Source organism: Lissotriton helveticus, chromosome 8 (genome assembly GCF_964261635.1).
Source record: "Lissotriton helveticus chromosome 8, aLisHel1.1, whole genome shotgun sequence".
NCBI lineage: Eukaryota > Metazoa > Chordata > Amphibia > Caudata > Salamandridae > Lissotriton > Lissotriton helveticus.
The window spans coordinates 892,246,116-892,258,443 of NC_136069.1; the positions used below are offsets into that span (position 1 = coordinate 892,246,116).

The 12,328-nt window shown below is 45.9% G+C and overlaps 1 protein-coding gene across 3 annotated transcripts in view; it reads right to left on the reverse strand.

Moving 5' to 3' along the window:
* LOC144772966 (F-box-like/WD repeat-containing protein TBL1X) overlaps window positions 1–12,328 on the reverse strand; it is a 952,308-nt gene that overhangs the window by 62,640 nt on the left and 877,340 nt on the right. For all 3 annotated transcript variants that reach the window (XM_078657676.1, XM_078657675.1, XM_078657677.1), the window contains 2 exons: window positions 4,929–5,050; window positions 1,786–1,860 (listed from right to left, as the gene is read on the reverse strand). In XM_078657676.1, the coding sequence (XP_078513802.1) occupies window positions 1,786–1,860; window positions 4,929–5,050 (197 nt within the window). The remainder of the gene's footprint in view (window positions 1–1,785; window positions 1,861–4,928; window positions 5,051–12,328) is intronic.

Sequence of the window (12,328 nt, forward strand, 5' to 3'; positions counted from 1 at the left end):
CCGGTTCGTGCATCGAGGCCTTTGACGGTTGTTTGGCGGCCTTCTCTTCCACCCCTAACTGTTTTCTCTACTTATGAGGGAAGTTATCCCGAAACCCGAGCCATGTCTCGGGCGATATCCAAAAACCCGGGACATGTATCGGGTCTAGAGATCATCAGTTCTACAAGTACCTACTTGCACCCACTGGGGTGAACCACTCGAGAACTCCATGTACCAGAGTCCCTAGGGGCGATCCGGAGGAGGGGCTAGCGGTGTGCGCTCCATTGCGATTGCTTCTACAAATTGGCTCCCTTGAGCTTTGAGCCGACGGGCTCCTGGACGACGCACCTGCGTGCTGGTTCGGGCATCGAGGCCTTTGACGGTTGTTTGGTGGCCTTCTCTTCCACCCCTAACTGTTTTCTCTACTGATGAGGGAAGTTATCCCGAGCCATGTCTCGGGCGATATCCAAAAACCCGGGACATGTATCGGGTCTAGAGATCATCAGTTCTACAAGTACCTACTTGCACCCACTGGGGTGAACCACTCGAGAACTCCATGTACCAGAGTTCCTAGGGGCGATCCGGAGGAGGGGCTAGCGGTGTGCGCTCCATTGCGATTGCTTCTACAGAGTGAGAAGAAGAGCCAGCAAGTGTAGGGTGGCGGAAGAAAGAGGAATGGGGTGGGACCTAGACTATGTGTCCCTGTATTCACCAACCTCGGCATTCAGCATGGCAAGCAGTGGGCTCTTCAGAAAGAACTTTGGGCCCTTGCACTTAATTTACTTCAGTAGGTACTAATACGTTTAAAGGATTGTATTTTGTTAGTCTTCAACGCTTTCATGTGTGCTTGTTGCAATACTGTTCAAATCGCACACTATGCAAACCCCGCAACGGGACAGCTTCTCTAGCATGTTTTGTTATGACAGCCAGCCTAATGAATGTATTGAAAACTTGAGCATTTGTGCAGTCAAAGTGTGAGTTGAATATTACGAGCAGCAGCTGCACAGCCTCTAACTTATGCATTAAATTTATATTGTGGCTGCGAGACGACAAGGAGGACCCATGATACGCTGACATTACCGTGAAGCGTTCACATAAAAGAAGAGTCACCCTTTCAAGCCAAAAGGGACAGGACAGCGTCTACAAAGGACAAAAGGTTTCCATTCTGTGCTGTTGCAATCTGTGTGGAACTCAACAACCCAGTAATAATGCATCAAACATAAATGTAAATCAAATTAAAATATTACTATGTCTCCTTTTTTCAAAAAAATGTAAAATCCAAATATTTGTTCTCATCCAGATTTAAATAGTGATCAATATAAAAAATTACATTAAAAGATTCAATAAACAATTTTAAAGAATTCAGTGTATTAGCGCAATTAAAAACTATATATATCAAATCCAATTCTAAATGTACACATTATGCTGTCATGTTTTCACTCCTCCTCTCATTAATACTGTCTTCCTTATTGTCTCTTATCATCCCACTTCTCCTAACATAGCACATATACCAAATAAAGACAAAAGCAAAAATAACCTATCTATATGAAAATCTAAATTTTTAAGAACAATAGCTATCACAATATCTGTCACTGGGAAACGACCTATGGCAATATTAACTTAAGAGATGGCAGACAAGAAGGAGAGGAGGGAACTTCACCGGAAAGGATGAGCTGAAGTGCAAAAACAACACAAAATAAAGATACCAACATACTTTAGAAATATACTTAATACAGATCTTAAACACATGCTCAACCACAAAGGAAAGAGAAATCACAATGAAGCCAGGAGGCTCAATATATTCACCTTTAATGTCATGTCGTCCGAGCAGGATGCAAGTAGCATGCCAGAGGGGTCCCACTTTATGGCATTTACCTCATTCTGAAACATAAAAAAAGTCTATTTAAACACAAACGAGGGCTCTAAACGAAGTGTAATCTCGCAGGTAACCAACAGAGGGCGCGAGGGGCACACTTTTGACTGCACTGCATTTTAGACAAACATGGAGTCGGCGTTTCTGTACATGTAACTGCAGACTATTTCAATTCAGCCCCGAGCGACTCTAGTCAGTCATTCACCAGTCACATAAATAAACCAAACATATGATCCGATGGTATAAATTATGATGTGTGGGCACTGGGTAAGCTGCGACGGCAGCAGGCTGGGTAAGGCGATGGGGCACACACGAGGCTGAAACTCCGTCGGATAGCAGTGTTTTTTTAATTCTAATCCATTGCCACTATTTAAGGCTCCGATGGTGCATTTAAAATGTGCTAATTCACACATGAGGTCATTGGTAACAAGTACTCGGTATTTTAAGTGTTCAACATTCGGTGTGCTGCCATCACGTGTAAATTACACGTGCAATAAAACGACAGAGAAAACATGGTTGCCAACAGAACAGCACAACCCATTCATTTATTTAAAAAAAATAATAACCAGCACATAATGCAAAAAAACTTTTTATATTGTAAAATATACGACATAGGAATATTCTTTTGAGTTAAATAATTTGATTCGAATTTAGAAAATGTATGTATGAGATAAAGATAACCAGCACCTCAATATACTTCTCAAGTAAACCAGAAACAATATACATAGGTGAGTGGGAATAGGTACAGTGAATATTCAAGTAGGGTCTGTTTCAGAGCTCGTGACCATTAAAGTTCGCTTGTATGGACCAGACATCTGTAAGTTTATTAGAATAGAAGTCAGTCAGCTGGGGCCCACAGCTCTCAAGTTACTGTCTAGGGCAGTGGTTCTTAACCTTTTGATTTTTGGACCCCTACTTAATCATTACTGGAATAAGGGGACCCTATTGAATCATTACTGGAAACCAGTGATCACATCTTAAGCAATGTTGATGACCTGACCCGCAAAATTACGGAAACAAGCAGTCATCAAACAAATGTTGAATTATTTTCTTGAAAAACAGATATATATTTTTTTTAATTAACATTTTAATTTTACTGGAAAGGTTTTTCTAAATTCAACTGAGGTCAGCTATCATTCATACCGTATTCTCCTTTACTCCTTTATGCACTTGCACTGCTCCCACAAATCAATCTGAAGATACCAACTTAATTTTTAGGCTCCAGTTTCTAATTCCTTCATATATACAGAATGCTTCAACATTTTGCTTCTTTATTTATACTGTATTCATCTATTAATAATATTTTATTTTGTAAACAGTCTCAGACCCTCATAGTAGGCATTGTGGACCCCCAGGATCCTGGACGCAGGTTAAGAACCGCTCCTGTAAGGGATCGGGCTCTGCCGGTTTGGTTTTGCTCCAGTGTGTGGAGCAAATTTTGTTCCACCACTGCATAGAGAGGGGGATACAGTCTTCCCAGTGGGTGGAGAGATGTGTTAGATAGCAATCAATGTAAGTAGGTCAAGAGGTTTTTGAGAAAATAGTGCTCAGATGCTGGAATTAAAGCCTACTGAGCAACAACAAACGTAACAGGGGGTGTCGCCATGGGAGGTTACAAAATGAGTCCAGACGGTACAAAGGAGGCTACTGAGCCTTTTGCCCAATGAACAGCCACAGTTTACAATGGACAATGACACAAGCCAATGGAAACTGTGGGCAGAGAGTGGGTGGAGCTTCTAGTCCCTACCTCAAAACAGCATGCCTCGCAGAGCAGCACCTGCGCTGCCCAGGCTCGACCCAGAAAATCTCACTGTGGGAGGAGAGGGTGGGGTCTGCAGGATGTGCGGCCGGTCCTACAGCCCCATTACTCTCACAAACTAAGAGGGGTTTCATAGGAGCCAGGGTCATGGGAGGCGTGAACCTTGTGACAAACACTTCCACAGCGCCACTCTACACTCAGCCATACCCCCAGCCCCCCATCCAATAAAGACAAACATTTTCAAGCCTGCTACTCTCTCAGTGCAGGGGTTTCCAGCTCACGTTGTCTCCCACTGTGTGGAATCAGCTCTTCATCAGCAGACCACTTTGAACTGAGATGATAACATGCAACACGCGGTCACATCCTGTGAGTTGGCAGGGCCAGACTGGCTACCGGACCTTTCTAAGTAAAGAATGGAAAACCGTTGGGTTATAAAGGACCCCAGCAACATAAATAAGCTCCCAAGGCAGTAAAATCGGGCCCCAGCTTGGCAGCTGACCAAAACACCCAGTTGCCAGTCCGGCCCTGTAGGCAGGCCTGTGTTTGGGCACGCAGTCAGCTCCTTCGATGCTGATGACGGAACCGCTCCGTCATCAGCTGCGGTGGCGCTGTGCTGATGACGGAGCGGTTCCGTCATGGCCCGCTCGGCACGCCTGCGCGGCGCGGATTCCGCGCCTGCGCTGAGCGTTCTATTGAGTGGGGCGGGCCATGACGGAACCGCTCCGTCATCAGCACAGCTCAACCGCGGCTGGTGACGGAGCGGTTCTGTCACCAGCATGTGGCCGCCGCGCGGCCGCCCCGCCCCCTTAGCGCTGCGGCGGAATAGCCACCGCAGCGAAGGAGTTAAACGGGCAAACTCCAAATTACTTAACCGCATCGCTGCGGCGGCTGTTCCCGCTGTGCGCGGCGGTTTTAAAAAACCCGCGGTTCATGACGAGCTCAGCTCGTCATGAGCGCACGGCAGGTAACGCTCATGACGAGCTGAGCTCGTCATCAGCCTGGAAGGGGTTAAGATTTGCATCTGCCATGACTCTCCAGAAAGCCGATTGGCTGAAAATACTTTGCCAGTGTTCCAGTGAGAGCCCACCAGTGACTTTCTTTATGCCACTTTACAACGACTGCATGAACCGCTCAGCAAACAAACAAAAAAATGAGTCACTTGCATAAAATACATTTTAGAGTAAACCTGGGTTTGATGTAAAGTGCAAGGCCTTTATGTTTAATACTCATGCATTGTGACAGGAAGCGAGCACATCTGAGCTGAATCAAATGCTAGTCATGCTCTCCACCTGGATGAAACCAGCCTGTGTCACTTACTGTGTGTCCTTGAAATGTTTTCACTGGGCGGTCAGCCCCGAGCCGGCACACATGGATGCACATGTCAGTACTGCAGGATGCGAAGGTAGTGTTGTTCTGCCAGTCCACGTCCAGGGCCGGGGCTGTAAGAGCAAGATCAGAGGGGGGTCCCCCCTGGTTACAAGCCTTGTTTACCTGCATACACCACAGCCAAAACTAGGCCAGTGAATGGAAATGAAAGCTTTTCAGCAAATCAAACGATAACATTTTATTTACACCCGGGTCGTGAGAAGGGAACAGCACAGAGGAAAACGGTGTTTCCTGATTACATTTTAATTGACCAATATAACTGTAATCTCTGCAGACGCAGTCTGTTATGAATGAATAGTCAGCTGGTTCTTGCTCTCTGTGCCATGCAACACTTTATTGTCACTGAACTGTATATTTGGAAATGTATATAAAGCATGAACCTACCTGTAAAGACACTGGGTGGGGACGCAGGGTGGAGCATCAAGTAGGGCCGGTTCTAGGATTTGCGAGGCCCTGGGCTAAAAATCAATGTGCGAGGCCCCTCTAATGTAGATAAGTGGCCCCTTGCAAGGAGACCATTCACAGACACTGTGGGAGGCCTATTGCCCAGCATTTTGTCGCCCCCCACAGTTTTAACTTTGAGCCCGCAAGCATTTCTCACACCTTCAGTCCGATAGGTGTGAGAATTGCTTGTGGGCTAAAAGTTAAAACTATGGGGGCGCCAAAATGATGGACAATGGGCCTCCCACAGTGTCTGTGAATGGGTCTCCTTTCAATTGAAGGGAGCGTCTCCCTCCCTTATATATCCAGATACCATCCCTGAGAGGCCCGGGAAGGGGCGCCCCTCCATTTCAAAGAAAGGTGACACCTTTCTTTGAAATGGATCGCCAGGGAACCGACAGGACGCATCACCAGTGCGTGGCCCCATGCTGGTGAGTTGAGTGTGAGGCCCTGGGCAGCTGCCCACGCTGCCCATGCCTAACGCCAGCCCTGGCATCAAGGAGTGGAGAGCTAGCAGATGCAGGTAGGACAAGGAGGTTTACCGGGTGGAAGGGTTATACTTGAAATGCTTGAAAAAGACTGTCACCACTTCCTTTCAGAAGTACGTAGGTAATGGATCTTTCCTGCATTACGGTGGCTCGGGAGTTACAGACAGAATGTCAACTCTGGAATCAATGGGGGGGGGGGGAGGGGGATACCACTGCACAGATCCAATATATGTTCCAAGGAATCTCAAACACAACCTATACTTGCTTGTATCAGGAATCTAGCCAGTTCTCATGAGCACGGAAATCCCTCAAAATGCAAACCCACTTCACCAGTAAAGTCCAGCCTGATTTATGTTGCAATAGCTCATGCCTAGCCTAGAAAGACAATTTAATATTTATTCTTTGTTGTTGATTTCACTAATATTGCATGGAATTTAGAGGCTTAGCTAGAGCTTGGCAGAAAGGTTACTCTGTAAGGAACTTAATGGATTTTGTGCCTACTGTAATATAGGTGCATTATAATCACGAGTACTCTAAACACAGACAGGGCATCCACTACGCCTTTGACCAGGTAACCTGCCAGCCAAACTGTAACCCCCAGGTAACCTGCCCGCCAAACTGTAACCCCCGACATGGTTAAGCCTTGCCACTAGTTTGGAGGCTTAACAGTAGATACCTGAAAACAGTTCTGAGAACTAGATGCTTTGGTTGGTTGATACTGTTTAATCAACAATTTACGGTATCCCGGTGATCTGCGACAAAGGCAAAACTTTGAATGTGTCTCTGACCCCTTCAGTTGGTGCAGATCTTTGAAAATCTGGCATGTGACATTTACGAGGAAGAGCTTTGACCTCCAAAGCTGCTGTGTCATGAAGAATCTGTAGCTTATTACAATTCTGCCGAGAGGTCCCAAGAAGAACGGCATTTATATCCTTTCTTTTGCACTCATTCTTTGATTAGCAATAATACAATTTTTGGACCCGGACAGGAAATAATAGGCCCTTTTTAGAAGGGTTAGATGATAATTAGATGAATAAATAATTGAGTTTACGTGCTAATCAAGGGACAGCCATCCGGGACATCCATCCACCTAGGAAAATGTCCAAAGTTTTGCTCTTGCCCTTCGGAGGAATTTTTTCTTCATCTTACCAAAACATGCAGTAGTTGACGTTAGACATTTAAAGGGAATGGTCAGTTCCACCAAACAGTAAATGTTTCACTTGTAGTTGAGCAAATTGGTATTTATCCAAGTTTGTATTTGTTTTAATGTTTGTTTGATAAATTCAATATCCTTCTTGATATTGTTGGTGAGTGGAAAGACCACCTCGTTGTCAAGACTGCCCAAGCAAACTCAACAGGACATGAAGAGGCATGACTTATATATTAAAGAAGAGAGGAGGTAAACAACATGTCTAAGAATCTTCCAACTAGAACAGTCTTCTCGGCAATCTCTTAGTTCCTACTATTCACTCCTGCTGCTTTTTGTTAAGAATGAGGGAGTACCATCTACCCAGTACGTACTACGTGCTGCCTTGCATCCCAAACATTTGAATAGGATTCAGCAGTTAGGATGTCGAAAGCAGGTGATAAGTCCAATAGCATTAAGAATGCTGGCTCTTAATTATTTAGAATGGTAGACAAATTTGTCAGAATGCCAAGAATACCAAGAATGTTCAGAAAATTGTGGAAGTGTACCCAAATTACCCTCCTCTACCTGGGTAAGGAACACTATACTAGTAAATACACAAGGTGGTAAGGAGGAATCAATATATATCAATCTTTTTCAGCAGGGGACTATTAATTCCCATTAATTACCATTGAATGCAGGATTACATATTCTAATTATTGTGATCCGGAATTACTTCATCCTGTTTTAAACGCTATTTTCAAATGCACAATATATACATATATACATACACACATATATACAACAATTATATACAAAAAACAAGAAGGACTACCTCAGAAGGTACTTCCTGTATGGAGTAGGTGGACACGTTTCCCTTTTTTGACTAATTGGGTGAAAAGGAACAATTTATTACTTATGAGTTGTATAGGAAAGTTGTTTGTCCTTCTTGTTTATTTTATATAATTGTTGTAAATATGTGTGTGTATATATCTATATATATGTGTGTGTATATATATATATTACCTACTGGCGGTCGCCAGTAGGTATATATAGTTAGGATTTTTTCTCTATGGGATTTTTGAAAATTCTATGTCTAATAACTTTGCCGTTTGTGGACGGAATTGGCTGAAATTTTCAGGAAAATGGCACATTTTGTTTCTGAGCAGCCTTTGAAAATTTGGGGGGGGTTCGTCAAGGGGGGGCCGAGAAAAAAGGGGGGTCCCAAAACGCGTTTTTCCCATGTTAATTTCCATAGGGCGGTTGGCCTCACTTTTAGACCGAACGGCTGAATGGATTTGCACGAAACTTGGCAAAATTGTAGGGACTGGTAGCCCGATGTGCCTTTTGTAGGTCTCAATATATGTGCTCCAGTGGATTTTGAGAAATTAACGTTTAAAAAAAGATATATATCTGTAAGCGCGGACCGGGCAGCGGCCTAGGACGCGTACTTTTCGCGCAACGGAGCTTTGTGAAGCGAAGCTGATTGGTTCTCCGGCGTCTGTCAACATTCCAAACAGTCCGTAGTGGCCGCAAACAGTCCGTAGTGGCCGCCATCTTGTCTCTCGGTAGGATCGAGAGACAAGAGGAGGCCAAAGCGAAGGGGTAAATGACCATAAGGGGGAATAGTAGATCCTCGCTGACCCCCTAGGTTTGATGTGGAGGTTTTAAAAGGGCCCCGCGGGGCAAAAAAAAAAAATTATAATAATAATCTTACGGCTGAATGGATTTGCACGAAACTTGGCAAAATTGTAGGGACTGGTAGCCCGATGTGCCTTTGCTAGGTCTCAATATATGTGCTTCAGTGGATTTTGAGAAATTAACGTTCAAAAAAAGATATATATCTGTAACAGCGCACCGCTTCGCGTACTTTTCGCGTTACGGAGCTTTGCGAAGCGAAGCTGATTGGCTCTCCGGTGTCTGTAAACATTCCAAACAGTCCGTAGCGGCCGCCATCTTGTCTCTCGGTAGGATCGAGAGACAAGAGGAGGCCAAAGCGAAGGGGCAAATGACCATAAGGGGGCATAGTAGATCCTCGCTGATCCCCTAGGTTTGATGTGGAGGTTTTAAAAGGGCCCCGCGGGGCAAAAAAAATAAATAATAATAATAATCGAACGGCTGAATGGATTTGCACGAAACTTGGTAAAATATTAGGGACTGGTAGCCCGATGTGCCTTTGCTAGGTCTCAATATATGTGCTTCAGTGCATTTTGAGAAATTAACGTTCAAAAACAAGATATATATCTGTAACAGCGCTCCGCTTCGCGGAGATAAAATTATATCTGTATTACCTAGCTGTTGCTAACACCAGTTAGCGACGGCTAGTAGGAGATAGCGACCATCTTGGGCCCCACTTTGCATGTGAGTGATATTTATCACTAATGACATGCAAAGTGGGCATGCCAAGATGTTAGCGACTGGAAACAGTCGCTAACATCGCTATCTCCTATTATCAACTTTTGGAAATATTCGAGATAAGCGCGAATATCTCCAAAAAGTAACAGCTGCCCTGAGCAGTTCTTAGCCATGTTATCCTATGGGAGGTGGATAACATGGCTAAGAGGATTAGCTCGGTAATGCATGAATATCGCTGAGTTTTCAGCGATATTAATGCATTGCGGTCGGTTTTTATCGTATTTGCGATAAACTTTGATAATAGCAAGGTTTATCTGCGATAATTTCTGACGGTAAAAAAATCTTTGCAATGCATCGTTAGGGATAAATATCGCTTAACTTTGGTAATATGCCCCAACGTCTGTTAACGTTCGATTCGAAGGAAATCAGGAAGTGTTGAAAAACATTGTCTGCGCCATCTTGTCTTTTTTCAAATGCCACACTTTTGTCGTGCACGGCAGCCATTTTAGATGCCTTGACCAGACCCACTCTGTGCACGCTGTCGATCCTTAGCATGGCTCCCCACCCTCGCAAGCATCTCCCCCAGGCAGTGGTCACCCCCGCTCTCTGTCTTATGCATGGGTAATAAACCTCCCCCCATCTGCGCTGCTCTTTCCTGAGAATCACACCCTGTGCCCGCCCGACACCTCCCTTTCGCCCTATTCACTACTGCACCCTCTGACACTCCTTTTCCTCTGTGTCCGATTGTCCAGGCTGGTCCTAGGGTATCAGCTAGCCCTGCAGATGTAGTTTATGGCCACAGCTGTAAAGATTCACCCCTCTTCAAAGGAGTTATAGTAGATCAAGGCCCACACTCGATGAGATCCGTCACAGCAGAAGCGTTGCTATTATCTGAAAACCATCCTGTATTGTGATTGGGGAGGGGACCGAGCGTGAAGCGGAAGATTCCAGGGATGACTCTTTGTACATCAAAGTTTTTACAATTATGTGTCACATTAAAAATATATAGCACTCCGACAAAGTAGTAAGATTATAAAACTTTAATAATTTATAAATATATACAAGAAAACAAAAATAGTAATAACATATAAACATTTTTAGGGAAAAACAACGAAGTAGCGGTCGGCTGTGCGAATAGTCCCAACGCAGCACAACGTCCAGATTTCCGGCGTGGGGCGGGTCATCAGTAGCAAACTGTTGTGCGAATAGTTCCAAGGCAGCAGAACGCGCTGAAATCTAGATGACACGAAAGTGATGTCTAGTAAGTTGCCACCCAGCAAATAACGGCGTGGGGCGTCGCGGGGGGTGGGTCTTCAGTAGCAAACTGTTGTGCGAATAGTTCCAAGGCAGCAGAACGATGGCACCAAGGTGATGTCCAGTAAGTTGCCGCACTGGTTTTGGTATCCTACAATGCTGCTCCGAATAACGGCGTGGGGCGCCCCGGGGGAGGCGGCGTGAACGGGCCTCTCCAGGTGGAGTGTCATCTGTTGTAGTGGGGCGCCCCTTTACCGTTTCAGTTGCCATTCCGTCCGTTTTTGGTCCACTGTGTCAAAAGCCGCAATTCAGCTGAGTTGCGCCCACTCTTGCGGTGCAGCGATAGGCGGCTGTCACAGGACTCTCAAAATGGCGGCAGGCTCTTTCCTTTTTGGGCCTGGTCCACTGAAATGGCCCTGGGACACCTTGGAAATCGGACGCTTGTCTGCTAGGTCTTGGACCCCATTCTCGAAAGCGTCCCCTCCGCCTTGAGAATTCATCAAAAGTTTTGGGGGCCCCGACTCCTGCAGGCTTCTGGTGGGGAGCGGCTGCCATGATTGCTCGCGGAATGACTACGACGGAGCTACGAGATGGTGGTGCTCTCATGCTGACGCCAGCTTCAGTCTGAAACATCCAGAAACAAGGTGGGGCTTTCATCGTTTGGAAAAAAAAAAAGTTTTCATCCAATGAAAAGTGTTGTTTTTAGGTCATATGATCAAGCCTTCCATCATTAGGAAACCAAAAGTAAAATGAACCAATGAAAAGTTTTATAAACAAGTTACATGACCTGTTATGCGGCATAGGGTATAAAATGCGGAGAAAATACGTTGGCACGTGAGGCGGCGTCAGTAGCGGACCGATGTGCGAATAGGCCGAAGGCAGCACAACGCGCCAAGATCCGGATGGCACCGAGGTGGTGTCCAGCAAGTTGCAGCACTGGTGTGGCCATCCTACAATGTTGAAAGTCGGCGTGGGGCGCCCCGTTGGCCTGTGAGTTTGCGTCAGTAGCGGACCGATGTGCGAATAGGCCGAAGGCAGCACAACGCGCCAAGATCCGGATGGCACCGAGGTGGTGTCTAGTAAGTTGCCGCACTGGTGTGGCCATCCTACAATGCTGAAAGTCGGCGTGGGGCGCCCTGTTGGCCTGTGAGATGGTGTCAGTAGCGGACTGATGTGCGAATGGGGCCAAAGGCAGCGCAACAATATTTTCTGACGAGAAGACACCACAAGGCGCTGAGATGCCAAGATCCGGATGGCACCGAGGTGATGTCTAAGTTGCGGACTGATGTGCGAATGGGGCCAAAGGTAGCGTAACAATATTTTCTGTATGGAAGATACCACTAGGCGTTGAGATGCCAAGATTCGGATGGCACCGAGGTGATGTCTAGCAAGTTGGTGTGGTCATCCTACAATGCTGAAACTCGGCGTGGGTCGCCCCATTAGCCTGTGAGATGGCGTCAGTAGCGGACCGATGTGTGAATAGGCCGGAACCAGCACAAGGCGCCAAGATCCGGATGGCACCGAGGTGGTGTCATAGTTGAGAGTTCTGAGCAGCGCTTGTAACACTGTCTGAAGCTTATTTGCACCTGCTGCAGCTTCACTATTGCCCTGGTGTGGCCTAAGATCGCCCATGACATAGGCGGCCACCTCCCGGGGTCCGGCGGAAC